The sequence below is a fragment of the Nycticebus coucang genome, chromosome 14 (genome assembly GCF_027406575.1).
Source record: "Nycticebus coucang isolate mNycCou1 chromosome 14, mNycCou1.pri, whole genome shotgun sequence".
Taxonomy (NCBI): domain Eukaryota; kingdom Metazoa; phylum Chordata; class Mammalia; order Primates; family Lorisidae; genus Nycticebus; species Nycticebus coucang.
Window position 1 is genome coordinate 91857234 of NC_069793.1, and position 21045 is coordinate 91878278.

Below are 21045 nucleotides of genomic sequence, written 5' to 3' on the forward strand. Positions count from 1 at the left end.
TTTTGGAGACATTAGTTTGTGATATTCAGTAGGCAGCCTACAAAGGCATCGTATAGGCAGGTGGATATATAAGTCTGGAGGTTAGAGAAAAGGTGTGGGCTAGAGACAGAAAACTGAGAGCAAAAAGCCAGTGTAACAGAAGAAAGAGCTCTAGGTACCAAGCATTCGGGCCTCTGATATTAAAAGCTAAGGGAGGTAAGGAACCTGAAAAGTAGCCAATGAGGAAAATCAAGAGCCTAGTGTCCTGAAAACCAAGTGAAGAAAGTATCTCTAGGAAGATGGAGTAATCAACTGTTAAATTCTGCCAGGAGGTGGAGAAACACAGGATCCAGAGCTGTTCATCAGATTTAGCAATATGGTGACCAAGAGGAGAGACATTTTGGTGGAACGACAAAGGAAAAAAATGATTGGATTAAGTGTAAGAAAGAACGGGGGGAAAAAATTCATGGGAAAAGTTTTGCTGCGAAAGAAGCAGAAAAATGGTTAGTGGTGAAGGGTGAGTGAAAGTATTTTGATTGTATTTGATTTACCTTAAGATGGGAGATACAATAGGGAGTTTGCATGCTCATGGGAATGATCCAGTCGAGAGGGAAACAATGATTTAAGGGTTGGAAGGAGAATTTCTTGGCCTGCCTTTGAGCTGGCAGGAGCAATCTGGATCGAGGACATGAAGGAAGAGGAAAGTAGGTCCCTTATAACAGGGGAAAAGGGGGATTATGGGTCAATGCCACGTTCTGACCTGCACACGTTCTGGTAACAGTTTCAGGAAGTTTTCTCACAAGATAGGAAGCAAGCTAAAAATGAAAGGCGGGAGAAGGCTGGAAGCCTGAGAAAGAAGAGAAAGCGGAAGACAGATGCCCAGAAGCCAAGGAGAATAAGCAAACTGTCTGCGGCGCGATTCCCAAGCATTCGCGATATTCACGTTTCAATCCCACCTGCCAATTATGCACATGTCTCTTCCCTAGAAATTCAGCTAGCAAATGTCGACCCTTTCTGCTGTCCATCAGTTTTCTTTACAAATAATTTCAACAAAGAGATACCAGATAATGGATTAGAGTCAATTTAATGAATAAAAGGGGAGGTTCTGTGGGTTCTACCATTACTATTTTCCTGTTCAAGAGAGTTAACCTCTTTGCACTTCACGTAATACATTTAATTAAGTTCTTGGCATGCACTAAGTAGTCAATAAATCTCATTATTTTTATGATAAATATTCAGAAGCTAATGACTAAAACTCTTTGGGAGATTTTTTTTTTTTTTTTTTTTTTGTAGAGACAGAGTCTCACATACCACCCTCAGGTAGAGTGCCGTGGCATCACACAGCTCACAGCAACCTCTAACCCTTGGGCTTAAGCAATTCTCTTGCCTCAGCCTCCCGAGCAGCTGGGACTACAGGCGCCCGCCACAACGCCCGGCTATTTTTTTGTTGCAATTTGGCCGGGGCTGGGTTTGAACCCGCCACCCTCGGCATATGGGGCCGGCGCCCTACTCACTGAGCCACAGGCGCCGCCCAGGGAGATTTTTATGAAGGTAGAAAATCCTGTTTCCAAGGGTTTAAATATATACCTATGAAACTTTTGATTTTTCAATGTTTGTATAATGTCTTCACAACAAAATCAAGTAACAACGGAACTTTACCCAAGCACTTGTTTTTCAAGATGTTCTCTACATAACAAAGATATCTTCCAAATGGAAGATTTTTTTTCTATCATAAACACTCTATCTTCTAAGTATCATACCACTGAATCACAGTAATTTAGAACACATATCCCTTTATAAAGAAAAATGTTTGCAGCAAAAGTTTACTTACAGTTCTTCACACTTTCATCTCCCCCGATCCAAAGTAAGTTCTGGGCTGCAGTCTGCATAAGGAAACATTTGCTGAAGTGCTCTACTTAACAAAAAATCAACCATTGTGGTCTCTGCTCTTAACAACACAAACACTGTCACAAACTTTGAAATTGTGAGAATTTTGAAAATTTAATATTCTTCTTCTAAAGCCTAGTTAGGATTCATATGTTCCTCCTCTATCCTCCAGCAATGAAAGAGTTAGCTGTTCCCTATGTCCTCAGTTTCCACAATTCTTAGTTCATGCCTCTCATAAATATTATCAGACTGTATTTTAATAATGTGTTTAAATGGCTTTCTCCCTCAGTTATGAATCTGCCTTATTCATTTCTGAGTCTTAGTATCTAACACAAATCTGGGCACAAAAATGCATTTTTGTGGGTTTTTAAGATATGAAGAGATAAAAGAACAGATGAACACATTAAATGACAAACCAGAATAACTCAATTCTTAGAAGTTATGTTGTGCACAAAAGGTTGTTCCAATATCCTGGTGAGTATATTATACACAAATTGAAATTAAATTACATCTCAGAAGCCATGTTATCAGCTCCCTAGGTGTTCTCTCCGATTCAAACCTATCAAATCTTTTTCAAATCCAATCTGCACAGTGTTCTAGGCATAATCCTCACTAAATACTACTTCCTGCATCACTCTCTTCTTGTACGTCCTACTTCTTTAGGTAGAATTTCTCCGTCACACTTTCACCACAAGCTCTTGTGCACAGTGCTTACCACCTTGCTCAGCTGGCCGCAATCTACCCACTGGCCCTGTTCCTTTCTCCATCACCTTCACCTGGGTCCTTTTTGTGCCATCCTTAGACTATGTTCATTGCCGCTTACCTTCCTAGTTTTCCTAGTTTCATTCCTTCCTATATACTTCTTTTTTTTTTTGCAGTTTTTGGCTGGGGCTGGGTTTGATCCCGCCACCTCCAGCATATGGGGCGGGCACCCTACGCCTTTGAGCCGCAGGCGCCACCCCCTTCCTATACACTTCTGATATATTAACTTTCCTAAAGCACATTCTGGAATAGGTCACTATATTGCTCAAAAACCTTTAGGGGCTTCTCCTGATCTACTCAATTAATTGCAAACACCACAGTGTATCATTCTACATTTTTTTTGACCTTCTGTTTAATAATAATATGCATTATTCCTTTAAAGCAGTACTACCTAACTTTTTTTGGGGGGTGGGGAGGACATGGAAGGGCAGGGGGTCATCGATCTTTTTAAAAATTTCATGAAAGTGATCATGTTAGAAAAACAGAAAAGATTTACTCATAATCCTAAGAGATTCTGACTATGTCCCACACTTGCGCCAAATTATCCTGCTGCTCAGTCTGTATTTTTTGTTGATAACAGCCATTATTCCATTATTACAACCTTTTCTATCAAAATCTCATGCATGCTCAGCAGCCCATCTAACAAGCTACCCTCACATTGAAAACATTTGTTGGTATCCCTAATTAAATATGACTTTTTTCCCCCCTTGAAATCAGAACCACATTCAGTTTATATTACTTATGTCACACCTGCTTATTGGATAAACCTATCTCCCTGATGAAATCGAAAACTATGTGAAGTATTATGGTTTATTAATCTTTTGTAGTCTTCTGAAAAAACCCAGTAAGAATTTATTTAAAATGGTAAGAATAAATAGTATCCAGTAGTGCCAAAGAAAATGAAATATCTTGGAGTGTACCTAACAAAGGACGAGAAAGATCTCTATAAAGAGAACTATGAAACTCTGAGAAAAGAAATAGCTGAAGATGTCAACAAATGGAAAAACATACCATGTGCATGGCTGGGAAGAATCAACATTGTTAAAGTGTCTATACTACCTGAAGCAACCTACAGATTTAATGCAATCCCCATTAAAGTACCTCTGTCATACTTTAAAGATCTGAAAAAACTAGTACTTCATTTTATATGGAAACAGAAAAAACCTCGAATAGCCAAGGCATTACTCAGAAATAAAAACAAATCAGGTGGACTCATGCTACCATACTTCAGACTATACTATAAACCTATAGTGATCAAAACAGCATGGTATTGGCACAAAAATAGAGAAGTAGATGTATGGAACAGAATAGAGAACCAAGAGATGAATCCAGACACTTACCGTCATTTGATCTTCGAGAAGCCTATCAAAAACTTAAATTGGGGGGAAAGACTCCCTATTTAACAAATGGTGCTGGGTGAACTGTGTGGCAACTTGTAGAAGACTAGACCCACACCTTTCACCTCTCACAAAAATTGACTCTCACTGGATAAAAGACTTAAACCTAAGACATGAAACCATAAAGATTCTTGGAAAGAGTGCAGGGGAAACACTTGAAGAAATGGTTCTGGGAGAAAACTTTATGAGGAGGACCCCCAGGGCAATTGAAGCAATACAAAAAATACATTACTAGGATCTGATCAAACTAAAAAGCTTCTGCACTGCCATGAACACAGTAAGTAAAGCAAGTAGACTGCCCTCAGAATGGGAGAGGATATTTGCAGGTTACGTTTCCCACAAAGGTCCGATGACCAGAATCTACAGAGAACTCAAACTTATTAATAAGAAAAGAACAAGTGATTCCATTTCACTATGGGCAAGCGACCTGAACAGAAGCTTCTCCGAAGAAGACAGGCGCATGGTCTAAAAACACATGAAAAAATGCTCGTCATCTTTAATCATCAGAGAAATGCAAATCAAAACCACTTTGAGATACCATCTAACTCCAGTAAGAGTAGCCCACATAACAAAATCCCAAAACTACAGATGTTGGCATGGATGTGGAGAAAAGGGAACATTTTTCTACTGCTGGTGGGAATGCAAACTAATACGTTCCTTTTGGAAAGGAGTTTGGAGAACACTCAGGGATCTAAAAATTGACCTGCCATTGGATCCTGCAATTCCTCTACTAGGTATATATCCAAAAGACCAAAAATCACTTTGCAAAAAAGATACTTGCACCAGATTATTCACTGCAGCTCAATTCATGATAGCCAAGTCATAGAAAAAGCCCAAGTGCCCACTGACCAATGAATGGATTAATAAATTAATAATATGTATACCATGGAACACTATGCAGCCTTAAAAAAAGATAGAGCCTTTACCCCTTTTATGTTTACATGGAGGGACCTGGAAAATATTCTCCTGAGTAAAGTATCTCAAGAATGGAGGAAAAAGTATCCAATGTACTCAGTACTTCTATGAAACCAACTTATACTTACTCACACTTTCTTATGAAAGATAGAACACAACTATAGCCCAGGATGAAGGACAGAAATGGAGTGGGAAGGGGGGGGAGGTTTGATAGAGAGAGGGTAAAAGGTGGGACCACACCTATGGAGCATATTGCAAGGGTACCAGTCAAATCTGTTGAATGTACAACATAAATGTCTTAACACAATAATCAAGTCAATGAGGCGAAAGCCATGTTGATTGGTTTAATGTAACCACATCAAATTGTATAAAAAAAACCAACAACACATTGTACCCCAAATGTGCACAAATGTATTCATGATCTACGTGTATATGATTTAACTAAGAAGACAGGTGCATGGTCTACAGACACATGAAAAAATGCATTTTTGATTTGCATTTCCCTGATATTAAAGATGACGAGCATTTTTTCATGTGTCTGCAGACCATGCACCTGACTTAATAAAAAAATAAAATCTAACAGGATGACTGGGAAGACTGTCCTATGAACCCAGTCTTTCATGGGGGAACTGTTGTGTGGCCCATGACTTTCCATTTATTACAGTCTGTGACCTGTGACTTACAAGGATTTAACTTATATTTGTCAACCTTATGATGGTGAGAAAGAGATACACATCTAGTTGAAACCATAATTCCACTTTTTTTGTTTGTTTTAGGGTTTTTTTTTTTTAACTTTTTAATCTTTTCTTGGGCTACCGATCTCCCATTCTCACTCTCTCACTATGCTGAGCAGTGCAGCTCCTAGTCAGCCAGACAATCAGAAGGGTAAACACCTGATACTCTAAAGTATGCTGTGTCGCCAGATGATTTTGCCCAACTATAGGCTAATACAAGCATTCGGGAAGCCTTTAGAGTAGATAGCTAGTAGGTTAGTTGTGTTAAATACATTTTCAACTTACAATGGGTTTATGAAAATATAATTCCATCATAAATTAAAGAACATTTATAGTTTGGGAATAAGTGATGATATCACATGATATAGAAATTGAAAATGTAGTCTAAAGAGGAAAAACATTATTAATACAGAATATTAAGATTATATTGAAGGAGGTACAGTTTTGGAAGACCATATGTTACTGCTAGGTTTCTAGTTTGAGCCATTCAGTTTATCCATCCATGCAGGATGGCTAAAGGGAGATATTCAGAATTCAGCTTGACATGTAAGAATAGAAGTTGATTTAGAAATGCTTGAGTTTGAAATAATTCTGAAATATTCAGTTTTTTGTTTTAAAAGAAACCTGAAAAAAAAAAAAGTCTTGGCTAGACATACAGATTTGAGTTTCATTAACATTTGAAGTAATTAGCTTGCATAATATGGAGTGAAAGTGACGGAGGCTAGACCTCCAAGGAGCAACGACTCTTAAAGACCAGCTGCTAGAGAGCAAACTTACCAAAGGGACTCAAAACTCAAGCAAATAGGAGATGGTTAAAGAAACCCCATAAGAAAAGGAGTTTGAAGACAGAGGGAATAGGAAGCATTTTTAAGTAATAGATGGAGATAAAGACAGAGACGTGCCCATTAAATTAGGCAGCTGGTTTCTCAGGTCTTTGGTCCATTTTTAAAATTGGATTATTTGGATTTTTGCTATTGAGGTGTTTGAGTTCTTTATATGAACATTAACCCCTTGTCGGATGCCTACTTTGTGGATACTTTCTCTCATTCTGTAGGTTGTCTCTTTATTTTATTGATTGTTACCTTCCTTGTGCAGAAGCTTTTTAGTCTGATGCAATCTCTTCTGTCCATTTTTGCTTTTGTTGTGTGTGCTTTTTAAGACCTCAATAAGATAAGTGAAATAAACTGGCACAGAAAAAGAAAAAAAAGAATAGTATCAATAATGATTTTAAATAAATATTTGTTGTAATTTCCAGGGCTGCTACATTGCAAAACGCCAGTAGACACCACTCTCAACATAGTCTATAAATTCATTTGTATCTGTCCAACATCTCTTAGTTAAAACATTTTGAGCCAGACATATTCCAAAGTTCAGTATAGTTTGTATTTTAGAAAGACGCCTTCAGCTACACTTCATAATGAAACATTTATGCAGCCAAATTATGAATATTCATGCCGATTGCAAAATATCCTCATGTGAGTTAGTATCAGGTGTGGCTGCCAAATGAATTCAGGTCAGCTCTGGTATTGTTGATCAGTGACAACAACTAACTTTTTGTTTGCAGAGCTTTTGGCTATTGAGATTATAAGTAAAGACTTGGGGCCTGTGTCTATTCTTGGCACTGCCCAGTCAGGATGGATTTCTGAATTCATGACACAGGTGACTCCAAGATTTCCTGCTCCGTTTCCCACCACAAGCTTCATCCTTTGTTGGTCTCTTTCAACATTCTAGGGTACCTGGAGGCGAAAAGAGGAGCACACGGCCCCTAGACAGCACGAGGGCAGCAAAGGTCCCCCCAAACTTGGCAGGGCCAGTGTGGAGGGAAGTTAGGGACGAGCTTGATGTACAATTGCAGCCTCTTCAATAAACCATATACAGAGAGAACAAAGCATATCATCAGAATGTCATTCATTGTCTCGACAAAAGCAGTTTGATGTATATTTTTTTCAGGTAGTTTCCTATCTTGAACACCAAATGGGTGAAATTCTTTTTACCCAGAATGGTATCACTGCTTGCTTTTTCACACAATCAGATATTTGAGAGACCATTTCACATGATAGTATTTGCAGCTAGCTTACTACTTGAATGCCACAGATATTTAACTGCGAGAAGGTACCACAATTTACTAACCTCTTATTACCAGACACTGGGGCTGTTTTCAGTTTCTCCGTATTACTAATACTATAGTACTGTAATAAACATCTTCCTAAAGGCATTGCTACACATTTTCAGTTTTTCTAAGAATAAGTTTCTAGAAGTAGAATTGTTGGGCCATAGGTAATACCGAATTGTCCTCAGACTCTCCAATGGCCATTATTCAATGTTTTCTCAATGATTGCTGAAATTCCTATATTATTGCAATCAGTAATGATTATTGGTGAGTAAAGCATTATTCACACTTCTATAGACTATATTTTGTGAACCATCTTAATATCTTTTGCTCATTTTTCTTATCTTTCTCTTGGTTTTTAAGAATACTTTGTACATTAGGAATAATTTCCTTTTGACAGATTTGTTACAAATATTTTCCCAATTTGTTTTCTTCTGACTTTTTGCCTTACATAAGAAATTTGAGGCTCAGCACCTGTGGCTCAGTGGTTAGGGCGCCAGCCACACACACTGGAGCTGGCAGGTTCGAATCCAGCCCGGGCCTGCCAACACCAATGACAACTACACCTCAAAAATAGCTGGGCATTGTGGTAGGCGCCTGTAGTCCCAGCTACTTGGGAGGCTGAGGCAAGAGAAATCACTTAAGCCCAAGAGTTTGAGGTTGCTGGGAGCTGTGATGCCACAGCACTCTACCAAGAGTGACATAGTGAGACTCTGTCTCAAAAAAAAAGAAAAAAAAGAAATTTGATAGTTATCGTATACAAAATTGACCAAGTTGTTTTTTGAATTATGGATTTTATGTCAAGTTTAGAAATTGTTGGCATCCCAAAATTATAAGTACATACTTTCGTCTTTTCTTTCCATTCTTTTAAGAGTTTCTTTCCTTTACATTAAAAAATACTTAAACTGTTGTCCCACCTGAAATTTTTCTTATGTAGAATAAGCCAGGCATGGGAAGATTATTTATTAAATAATCCATCTAAAAATAATCGCTTTTCAACTCCCATTTTTAAAGGCTGTGGATAAGGCCTTTTGGCTCCAACAAACTACCTTTTCTACCATCTGAAGGACAAAATAAATAGCTCTGCCAGCATTACCTATTATCTGGGGTAAACAGATTAACTTCTGAGTCTTTGCTTACTCACCTATGAAGTGGGACTGATGATTCTACTTTTTAGGATTGTTGTTAAGAACAGTGATCATAAGTTTGAAGCATTTAGCATGGCATATAGGCCGTCAGGAATGACATCTTTTGGTATTTTTCTTCCCCGGTTCCCTTACAGCACTCTAAATCTGCATCATACAGTTTAATTAGGCACTGAACTGCAGTGTAGTCTGTTAATCAGTCACAGCCACGTGCAGCGCAACCTCCTTGAAATCAAGGGCTTTTCCCCCTGCTGCAGAAAAGTAGCAAGAAGAGCTTAAGAGCATTGGCTCCAGGAGCAGCTTCTGTTTACTACATCAATGAAACTGATCTGTAAAACGAGGAAAAAGAACCTGCCTCGATGGATTGCTGTGAGGGTTAAAATGAGCCACTACGTGTAAAGGTATTAGAAGGGTGCCTGGATTTAGTAAACATTCAATAAACTATAACCACTATTTTTATAGTTTTTATATTAAATATTTTCCCACAAATGTTACAGCATAGTTTTGTACTCATGGTCCACACAATGTATATAGGTGTTTATTCAGTATTATCAATCAATCACTTAGTCATAGAAGAGTAAATAAAATGGAAAGAATTTGAAAAATTATTATTAAGCCCTATGCTTCAAGAAAATAAGTATTTGCTTATGTTCAACTGCCCTTCCACAAATTTGGTAGATATGGAAGACGTATGGAATGTGCACTTTTATACTAATAAAGATGGAATTTAAAAACCAAGGGTTTAAATGATTAGTGTACTTATTTTGGAGTTTCTTAAGTGTATATAGGTGTTTATTCAGTATTATCAATCAATCACTTGGTCATAGAAGAGTAAATAAAATGGAAAGAATTTGAAAAATTATTAAGCCTAACTTCAGACTAACTATTATTAGTCTTAAGTGTCTATTATTTCATTCAGTCCTTTAAAGAAGCTACTGATGAAAGATTCCTTGGAGCGACTGTGTTTTGCTGACAGAAGAGAGAGCTTCGGAACTCAAGACTTTGGGGTGGTGATGGCACTGATGTTCCACTGGAATCCTGAGCAGCTGGACTTTCCATCTTGACTACAAGTGTCATCCTTTCTTTTCAAAAATGCCAAAAAGGTAGCCAATAAGATTAAGAAACTGCTTAGGAGTAGCTCAAGTACCTGAATAAACACTTGATTGAGACCTAAGGGTTTCCTGTTACCAAGAAGTGATTTTTAGAAAATGTTGGCTGAGAATCCATTGCTCCAATAAAATCTTAAGTGGAGATGCAAACCAAATAAACAGACAACTACAGAGCTGCTCTGAGCAGGAGACGGGATTGGACTGAGTGAAGGAGCACAGTTTTAAAATAGCCTTATCCAAGAGACCATGTTTCTGTTTGAAAAAGAATAAAGTAATTAACATTTGCTCAAATATAAAACAATCTGGAGAAACAGTATGGCAGCAGGAGATAAGACCCAGTAATCTCTCCGCATACGCATCTAACCCATCTGTACAATAATAGTACCTCCACCTCACAGGACTCCTACAGGATGCAATGACCTAATACAACAAATCAGCTAGAACAACAGAGCCTGGGTCATAGTTAAGGCTAGTTATGTGCTTGTTAAATTAATAACCTCCTTGTGCAACATCAGGATATGTTTGCAGAACACACTGCAATCTTTTGAGACTTGTCTAATTGAATACTAGTGTACGTCCTTTCTGGCTTTGGCAACATAAATCGTATCAAAGTATTTTCACATTCACCAGTTGTTTTCTGTTTTGTTTTGCTTGTTTTCTTCTTCTGAGTTTTGTGCATGTCAAACACAGGGACTGCACACATATTCATCTTTGTAGTTCCAGCACAAGCAAATTTTAAGTGCAGTATCAATACATGTATCTCAAGGGCACAAACTAGTGAATCAAATCATTTTAGCAACGGGAAGGAAGCTAATCATCTACTTTATTTAGAGAGGTAACAAAATATTTAAATATACTCTGGAAAGCCAGGCAGGTACTCAAGGAGACAAGTACAACAAAGCACTTACTCAAGTAATGGTGTCATTAACAATGCCTACATATGAGGATTTTTGTATTATGGAGTATTACACAGTGGGTAAAAGAACAAATTAGAACTATGTACAAACTCATGGGATTTCAAGTCATTGTGACATGAAAACACCAGTATGAAGTATAATGCAAAGAATATGAGATGTGATACCATTTATATATTAACACGCCCCAAAGACCATATTACACACATACATATACACATATAAAAAACTGAGATAAATAAAAGAGTGGTAGGGAAGGGAGCAGATTAGAGAGGACTTAAGCCTTATTGGTAGTATTTTAATTTTTTAAAGCGGAATGTATCCTAGTACGGTGACTCAATGGGACGGCTGTTAGCACGGGTAGATACATCGGATACCGCTGCTTCTCCTCTGGTCTGCAGTGGTATTAAAATGCAAGTTCTGACAGAGCGTTAATAATCTGGGAAGGCTACATAAACAAACATTGAGCAGATTATGACAAATGCTACCTTTTTAAACAGTTCTTTTTCCCTAGAGTCAAGGCTTTCAATGGGTGATAACGCAAAATTATGCTTGAAACCAGCTTTATTATTCATGATAAATATCGAACTGAGAGATCTACACATTGAGAAGGAATTGAATATGGAGTTTGAAATGAAGTCCAGTGAGTTCCCATATAATTATTTCTAGGGTAATGTGAAGACTGCTATAGGGTAGACGCTACTGGGGAGTACACTGAATTAAATAATGTGACTGGCAAAGTATCTCCTTATTAAATAAATTATAGCGGAAGGAATTGCTGGATAACCACAAAAGACGGAGAAAGCATTACAGAGCTCTAAAGACAGGACAAATAATTCACAGAAGTTAATTACTTTGAATGTTTGATATTTCTCTTTCTGAGGTCTTATCCAGGAGAACTATGCTACCAAATCAGTTTTGTTATTAGCCTATGACACCAATTATACTCGACTTTGGAAAGAAACCCTTTCCTTATAAAAATATTTCATTTCTGGTTTCCTCTGTAGTCGATATAGGAAGACCTCGCTCTGATTCTGAAAGACTTTCCCTATCATCCCCTGCTTCTGATAGAGGGGTTAACTCTCCAGTTGTCCAAATATTGCATAAACTAGTAACTCACAACATCTGCAAGGAGTTATATGCATGTGAACTGGCAAAATGTCCCTCTCTGTCACTCTGAACTGTGCTAAGGTGGTGGCCAACCAGGTCTTTTCTGTCTCGCTGCTGTTTCACCAGCACCTAGCATAGTGCCAGGCTCATGACAGATGCTCAACAAATTAATACATGAACTAATGCAACTAATTCATGAATAAAATACTAAAGATAGTATTGCCACACACCAGATATCCATCATTGCCTACTTCAACTGGTATCTTCTAAACAATACATTTTAGTTGTGTTACAACATTTGTTCAGCCAATGACATCAAAGGTATTCATTACAAATGCTGTCACACGGCAAAGCATCCAAAGAGTAAGGGCCTATATTACCAGTTACTATTATTGGTTCATAGCAAATATTTATGGAATGCCTAGTATATTCCTAGCACCGAGCTAGACACAGTGTATACAAAAATCAGCCAGTGAGAAATGATCGTTTCCTTCACTATGCTGGGTCACTAGCCTGCATTTCTATGACTATCAAGTCATTATTACTTAATCTCCTTGAAAGGTATAAAGGCAATTTCTGACCACATCCTAGTTCATTTCAATCCTACAAGGCTTGGTAAAGGAATTCAATAGGCTATTAAACTAATTGTTTTTTTTCTTAACATTGTATCTTAAAATGTTCAATTAGCTTTAAATAGCTAATTTGGATAGCTTTAAATTCTCCTCACCCCTACATCACCATTTCCTGAGTGGTACCTATTTTTTTCTACCTCTTCTCTCTTGTCTCATATCAAGGGAATCCAATTTTCATGGATGATTTCATAGGATTTGTTACTCCCCACTCCTAATGTGGAACAGAAGGTGCAGAAACTGGTTCCTGGCTCCTAATTATGTCTTTTCACCAGTGTTCTAAGTGAGCAGTTACCTTGACCCATCCATTTACATCACGTACTTCTGACCACCCTTGGTGATCCTTCAGGGTTCACTTTTACCTTCCCAGATGTTTCATTACGTGGCCCACACTTCTCTTCCAACTGTCTATAGTTGTTCTTTGCCCATATTTCCTACTATGAGAAAGGAAACACAGTGGTGTAGAGCAGGGGCTCTGTGGAATCACGCCCTGGGTTTGAATCCTGACTCTACCACTTTCCTAACTGTGAATAAGGCAGCTTAACACTTCTGGGCCTTAGTTTCTTCATCTGTAAAGGGGGAGTAATAATAATACCTGCACTGTAGGGACTAAATTGAGGCCTGTAAAACACTTAAGTAGTAACTGCCCGTATGGAACACACTTTACACTGTCCTTGTCATCATCATTATCCTTGGTCATGTTAATATCCACATAATTACCTACTGACTTTCAACTACTGGCCATCTTGGCATCACACACAGCTCCATCTTGAACCAGCTCACCTCACACCACATTGCTTGATGCTAAGATTTCAGACCTGGTATTGAGTCTTTCTACTTATTTTTCTCATACCTGAAAATTCCCAGAAATGTCTATGCTCTTGCCTTACCTCACCAATTCTCTCCTAATTCACCAAATATTAGAAACCTAACTGCTTTAATTCTTACAACTTCCTAATATAAACATTAAACTCTTACTCAGTATAATCTTAATTTCTTCACTCTTCTTTGAATATATACTCTTTTAAAACTCTCCTCAATGCCTAGAGATCTTATTTTTCCTTTAATAACCAAATGAGGTTCCTATCTTCCATGATGCCTCCCCGATCATTCTAGACCATGTATGTTCCAGTCCACAAGCCCCTCCACTCTGTCCAAACACACAAACCATGGAAATCTCATATCCATTACAGAATGGCTTATTTAGTGAGATTCCTTCATTATTTTTATGTGAATATATGTTACCTCCCCAACTATATTAAGCAAAAACTAGCGGAAGCTGACACTATGCCAGATCGTCCTTCAAATACTTTTCATGTATCAACTGAATTAATCTTTACAGCGACTCTAAGAAGTAGCAACTGTTTTTATCCTCATTTTATATTAAAGCAGAGAAAGGTAAAGTCAGGGAAAGATTATCTTTGGCATAACTGTAAATATAAGAGGTAGATAATAGTTGTGGAATAAATGAAATTAACTCACATAGCTTTATAATCTTGCCCTAATTTTATGAATGATTTATCAATATCTGTCTTAAGTTTCTTTTTATAAATATTGCTGAATAAGTGTGCTTCACTTCTACTTCTGAGATCTATGGGACCATGCCAACAGTAGAATCCAACAAATGCTCTTTAAGAGTAAATTTGAAAAGACTTCCTCTGTGGTTTTAGATGCCATTCTGAGAATAATGTGAAAGCATTTATATTTTACAGTTAGGATGCTCTTTCTTGTTTATATGCACTTTATGAAGTAACTTTTGAAAATTAAATAGCATTTATTACACACTTGTTTATACTCTGATTTATAAGCATTGTGATTTAAAAATATCTAACTATGTTTACTAACAATCAGCTATTAACTAGTTGTGCACCTTTGGAAACACTGATTTATGTCTTTGGGACCTGCTTATGTATAAAAAGGAGCAGCTGGGTTAGGACAAATTGGCCTCGAGGGGATTCTAAGAGGGCCATTCACTTTAAATTATACAATGCTTAGGAGGTTGTTAAGAATGGAGAAAAATCATATTAATGCAGAAAGGGATGTCCAGAAAACCAGAACCAGAGTTGGACAAAAGTGGTAATTCCAATTACCTACTGGAAAACTGACTTTTGCACACAAGAAACTTCAACTTCCAGCTGTAACTGTGACCAAATGATACTGATGGATCAGTGAACTGATTCTCTGTTGCCACATTCTCTCAATACCTCCATTTAACAGTAGCTCAATTAATTTATATTAGAATGCAATTAAATTCCCTTGAAGCTGAATACATACAACATCAGTTAAATACATTCATCTTTTGTGGAAAAAAATCATATTCTAAAAATATACAAAGCAAATACCTTTATGAAGGACTCCTTTGATAGCCCCCTTAATGTGTAAATTTCCCACTGTCTTCCTTCTTGCTTATAAAGGGCTCTTGAAGTCAGGAAACTCAGAAATAGTAAACAAAAAACCCCAAATAATCTTTGTTTCCTTGTCTAGGTGTGAACTCAGCACTCCAGAGGGAATCCTAAACTGAATTTCAGCTTGTTGTGAAATACATTTTTTGCTAGTACTAAAATGTAAAATGGTGTTCCAATGTACAGTGGTCATCAGATGTGAATGTGTTTGGTTGCTTGGAGTTTAATGCAGGTGGGAAGAGAAATTCAAAGTCTGGAACACCCTGGGCAAGTCAATCTGAAATCGTTAGATAAGTAATTTAAAATGGTTTTAAAAACACAAAAGTTTTACTTAAGCCAAAATACTTCTTTAGAAATCATATTACTGTGACGTCCAAATGACTCATTTGTTTTAAATTGTTTACTCCCATCTTCTTACAAACTTACAAAAACCGAGCAAAAGAAATTTTAAAATATTGTTTACAATGACCACAATGTAAGTATTACAGGAACAAGCATATAGGGAACAGACAAAACCATGCAGAAATTGTGTAGCTGCACCATATATGCAAGTGTGTTATATGTATATACACATTATAATTTCAACTCTTACCATTTTTCTTTTAATGAAAAATTAAAGTGCTTACATATAATAGATACATCAAAAGTTACAATTAGAACATAGCTGTTTCCTGAATGCTAAACAGTTAAGGAACAACAGTATTACTGCCCTCAAGATTATTATGACTTGTATCTAATATTGAAAGTGTTAATCAAAGAGTACGCAATTATAATATCTACATGCATTCAATTTTGAGTATTATAAATAACAACACATTGTTAAAATGTCATCATATATTTTAAGTTATACGGAAATATCATCATTTCTTAGAAGAAGCAAGGGGTAATTCAAATCTATAAAATGTTCAATGGTTCTCCATATACAATTAAACCAATAATAAAGTATTAGGGGAAAGAAGCCTACCTTCCATCGCCCTTTTAAAGAAGACCTTACAGCTTCCACAGGTAAGAACACCATAATGACAGCCTGATGCTTCATCTCCACAGATTAAACAAATCTTCTGAGGTAAGGACTCGAAGCTGTACTGTGGGCTCTGGCTGGCTTCTGAATCGGGCCTTGAAATGCAAAACAAATTACTCCATTTATTTTTTGGTGCACCAGTATCTAATACTAAAGGTTTCTTAAACTACCATTAACAGAGTGAAAGGAGATTTTAAAAATAGAAGTGCACATACTCACACTTGAAAGGCATGCAAACTTTGAATATGGTGTAATAGACTACCTGCAACAGGAATCACCAGGCTTGCAAATTATTAGCTATTTATCAGTAGCACCAATATCAAAGAATAGTAATTAGTGTATAATTTTATGTTCAGGAAAGCTAAAGTCCATATATTAAAAAGCAATCTTTCTACAGAATTCCTTATACGGAAGGAGTTCCTTTTGTTTTGAGAAACAAAACGTTATGGACTGGTTTGGCTTTAAGAATTCAGTTTACTTGGCACTGCTTTTGTTTTGAGTTTTTAAAACACAACCCCTGTCATGATTGTTATTACAAGGTGTATATGTGTTAGTTATATTGAAGAATTTTTCAGTACTGACACTTGTGCCTATTCAATCTATAAGACTCAAAACTGAGCATTCTTTTATATTCCATTCCTTCACTATGTTAATTAAATGTTTTAAAAACTTGCATGAGAAAAAGCTATAACGAATCCCAAACACTATCAGAAAACGGTCCAGTGCAGTAATTGATGTTTAAATCCATAGTTCAGACATATCACATGTAAAATCGATTTGAATCACAAAATTGGCATGCAAATTCAGCGTTTGAATCGTCCACATCCTTAGGATGGTTCTGATTTCGGTTCCAGCTGGTCACCTTTCCCCAAGTCCCACCCCTCCGGTGGGAACCGAGCCTTAACTCCCAGACTTATTCCCGGCCCGAGTCTTTCTAAGAAAAGCGGCCTTGGATAAAGCCCCCAGCTCGTCACACCCTTCCCGCTCCTTGGGCTACAGCGGCGCGCGGGTGACGCTGCACATTTTATACCAGGGCTGGTCCTGCTTCGGAATCTCCAAGATCAGGAAAGTTTTTTTAAAAATGCTTTCAGGGAGGCACGCTCCAAAACGGGCATATTCTGAACCTCCCCGAGAGTGAGCCTGGAGGAGGGGTGGAGGACAGGGGCGAACCGCGCGGGAGCCCTGCCCGCCGCCCACCCCTCGCGGCCACCTGCTGGGGGCGCCCGGCCGGCCTCACCTCAGATAGTTGAGATAGGGCGGGTAGACGGGTTGCAGGCCCTCCTTGAGCACGGCGGCCGGGTAGCCGAGCTGCGGGAGCCCGTTGAGGCCGAGTGGCGGGTAGAGCGCGGACGGCGCCCCGGCGGCCGAGGTGGAGGCCAGCCCGTCCCGGGCCAGCAGGCAGGCGCCGGCGCCGGGAGCCTTGCAGGGCTGCGGCGCGAACGGGCCCTGCTGCGCCGGCGCGCCCTCGGCTTTGTACAGGACGCACTCCAGGGCCGCGCCCGCCGGGGACGCGGAGGAGACGGGGGCAGCGGCGGGTGCGGCGGCCGCGTCCCCCGACCGGGATGGGGGCGCTCTCGGCGGCAGCGGCGGGAAATCCGGGAAGGCTGCGGCGCCGGCCACCAGGTAGGGGCGCGGGGAGCGCGTGGCCGCCTCCACACCTTCCTCCTCCTCCTTGATCTTGAGGGTGGGAGGCTGGAAGTCGCCGTAGAGCGGGAACGCGTCGTCCTTGGGCTCGGCGTCCGGCGGGTACGCGCAGTCGGGGAAGTCGCCTGCGGCCACCGGGGCAGACGAAGCCGAGGGCGAGCCCCGAGGCGGGGCGAAGGCACCGGCGGCCGCGGCCCCGCCGTCGTAGCTCTCCCCCTCCAGCAGCTGCCGCGTGCGCGCCGCCAGGAGGGCATGGTTGAGAGGCAGGATGGGCACGTGGATGAAGTCCATCACCGTGCTGGCCAGCGGGGAGCGCCCGGGCGCCACGGGGGCGTCCTGCTCCGTCAGGGCGGCCCTGGGTGCTGGAAAGCGGGCGTCTTCCTTGGGGGCCAGGGCGAGGCTTCCTGCGGCCGCCCGAGGTTTGTCTCTGAGCAGCGGACCCTCGGAGTCCTCGGACTCCGAGCCCCCCTCCTCCTCCACCATGTCCACCACCGCCGGCTGTGGAGACGGCTTCACCGGGGCCCCGGGCCAACGAGGGCTCCCCGCTGTCGGGAGCAGCAGCTGCCCGGACGGCGACAGGCCCCGGGGCGGCACCTTAGGGGCAGCCGCCCGCCCAGAGCCGTCTCCAGCCTTCCCTCCCGGCCGGTTCATGAGCAGAGCCGACACCCCCTGAGTGGCAGGGACAGCCCGAGGGTTCTCAGGGAGGTGGGGGCCAAACAGGCACCAAGAGCCGGCGGCCTCACAGGCCAGAGGGCTGGCGTGGCTCTGCCCCGGACCCGAGGGCTCCAGAAGAGTGTCCAAGACACTGTCCAGCAGCCCCCTGTCCTTCTCCGGAAGTCTAGAACCGCCGCCTCCTGCGCCCCTCGTGGTTTCAACTCCAGGGTATAAGCCCTCCACGTCCGACAGCGGCGGCTGGTCCTGCGTCTTTCCGTTTGGGGAGTCTCGTCCCTGGCAGGGCCGAGAGAAGACCAGCCCGTCCAGGGAGAGGGACACTGCTGAGACTACAGGCAGGACTTCTGAGGTCTGGCTGCCCTGGAAGGGGCCTGCGTCCGGGTGGCCCACCCGGGGGGATCCGATCTGGCCAGAGGAGGGCAGGTCGCCCGCCACGTGGGGAGCCCTGGGTTCCTTTGCCTTCAGCTCAGTCATGACGACCTGCACTCCCCTTTTCTCCTCCCCCGTCCAAGGGAGGAGGGAGAAAGGAAGGAGGGGGTGTCAAGACTATAGGGGCAGAGGGAGGAGAAAGCGGGTGCTGGGTTTGGCTGGACCCCGGGGATCTCCACCTCCCGAGTCGGGGGTGTGCGAGGGCGGCGCTGGTCAGCTCCTGTCCTCGCCCTCCATTGTTAGCGGAAGGGTGACGGTCGTTACGTCCCAGCAGCGAGTAGGGGGGTGGGGCAGGAAAAGGTCATCGTGGGGATCTCGTCTCCCAACTGGGAGAGTTCTCCAGGAGAGTTCTCCGGCTTCTGTCCAGGACAGGAGACGCAGAGTACTCACAAGTTCGGCTCTGGAGTGGCTGAGGATACGGGAGCAATTCGATAACGCGCGGCTCTACCTCTTTGCTTTGGCTTCAAACCCCTGCCTGCCACGAAGCTCCCAGCTCCTGACTGCGCGCCGCGGTCTTTCTCCCTAAAACCCGGGGGGCGAGTCGGACCTCACGGTACTGCCCCTTCTCCGGAAGAGTCGCGCTTCCGCATGGCCCCCCCAGCAGGCGACAGTCATCTCTGCAGCTTCACAGTTCTCAGCAGGCCTGGAGGACGCGCCGCCTCGGGTTGCAGATGCCACTTAATTGCCAAGTAAAGCTCGTTCCCTTTGAGAACCGAGGATGCTACCCAACCACCAGAATCCTGGCACGCTCAGATACAACAAGGCTTAGCCAGATTAGTGACAGCTGTAGGCTGGCTGGACTGCTGTCTAATGACGCCTCCTCCCTCCAGGCAGGCCCCGCCCCAGGCCCCTCCCTCCCTCAGTCACCGACCAGATCCCACTCATCTGAATTGCACTGGGAGTAGCAGGTGCTCCGGGGTGGAATCTCATGGGCGTATTAGACTTTGTAACTACAACTGAAAACTTATTCCCAATCTAATTGGACAAACGGTTAGAGTCCATAAGAAGGAGAATTTGTGTAAATCTTTTTCGGATTTCAGTTTTGTAAAGATTTAACTTAGAAGGAGATGTTTGGCTCCATTATCTTTTGGAATCATAAACATTTGAATCATCATCCTAAATACTTTAAAAGGAATCCCTCCCTCTGAGTCGTAAAATTGAGTGCTTTCAAATTTCTCTTGGACAGCCCTCAGTGGGACTGAAACGTTTGGAAGTAGAAGACCCTGGGTGGCAGTTCTCTACCTGTATGGGAAATCTGGACGTTGTGCGCCGTACTTTGATTTGTGCTAAGGAATGAGTTTAAGGAAACTTAAACTTAAAACTTAAAAAGGGCGAGGACAGGAGCTGACTCAGGGTTCCCCCTTAGACCCTGTGCTACATCATAAAATCCTCAGTACAAATGTTGAATAGTATTTTCTCCTTTTAATATTCTTATTGTTAAAAATAATTATCCTTGAGCTTTTGAAATTGTACTTATAAATTCATGAAAGCACAGTAGAGAAAGAGGATATATATATTTAATATATATATTTAATATATATATTTCAGATACAGAGTCATAAACTAAAGTTAAACCCAAGGATACTGGGAATTTTGACGTCATCTTAAATGTACCTGTTCAAAATGGAGTTAATCACTTACAAATTTCCATGCAGGACCTAGAGGTCCTATCTGTGCTGATGCCCAGTTTGTCTCCGTTAGGTACAGAGAGCACGGAGGAAGACTGTCAGACCCCAGGATAAGGGGAGCTGCTAGAGGTGAGGAGCCTGGACTCATGAATCATCTGGGAGGGACTGCACGAGTGAGAAATAAACTGTTACCATGTTAAGACACTGGGGTTTAGAGTTGATTGTTCCAGCCATTAATGTACTCGACTAATTTTAGATCTATGGGAGTTAAGCAGGTAGAGGAGGGGTAAAAAGAATTCCAGCAAGGGGGTATAGTCTGTTCACAGGGCATTGAATAGGACACGTTGATAATATGGGGACTGCAAGGGGGAGGTATTATAGAGAGAGGAGGAGTGTGTGGGAATGGAAGAGGTGAGCTGATGTGTTGTTATTGTTTTAAGTCCATCTTAAAACAATCACCACGCTTTACTGAGATATAATTCTAATATAGAGTAAACTTATTGAGAACGTAAAATTCAGTGGGTTTTAGCATTCACAGTTGTGCAAGCATTATCACTA

General features: G+C 41.2%; 1 protein-coding gene across 2 annotated transcripts in view; it reads right to left on the minus strand.

Annotated features, from left to right (window-relative positions):
- Positions 1 to 18904, minus strand: part of PGR (progesterone receptor) — an 88780-nt gene extending 69876 nt beyond the window's left edge. For both annotated transcript variants that reach the window (XM_053561576.1, XM_053561577.1), the window contains exons 1-2: positions 17352 to 18904; positions 16058 to 16209 (exon numbers count right to left, since the gene is read on the minus strand). In XM_053561576.1, the coding sequence (XP_053417551.1) occupies positions 16058 to 16209; positions 17352 to 18904 (1705 nt within the window). The remainder of the gene's footprint in view (positions 1 to 16057; positions 16210 to 17351) is intronic.
- Positions 18905 to 21045: the final 2141 nt, after the last annotated feature.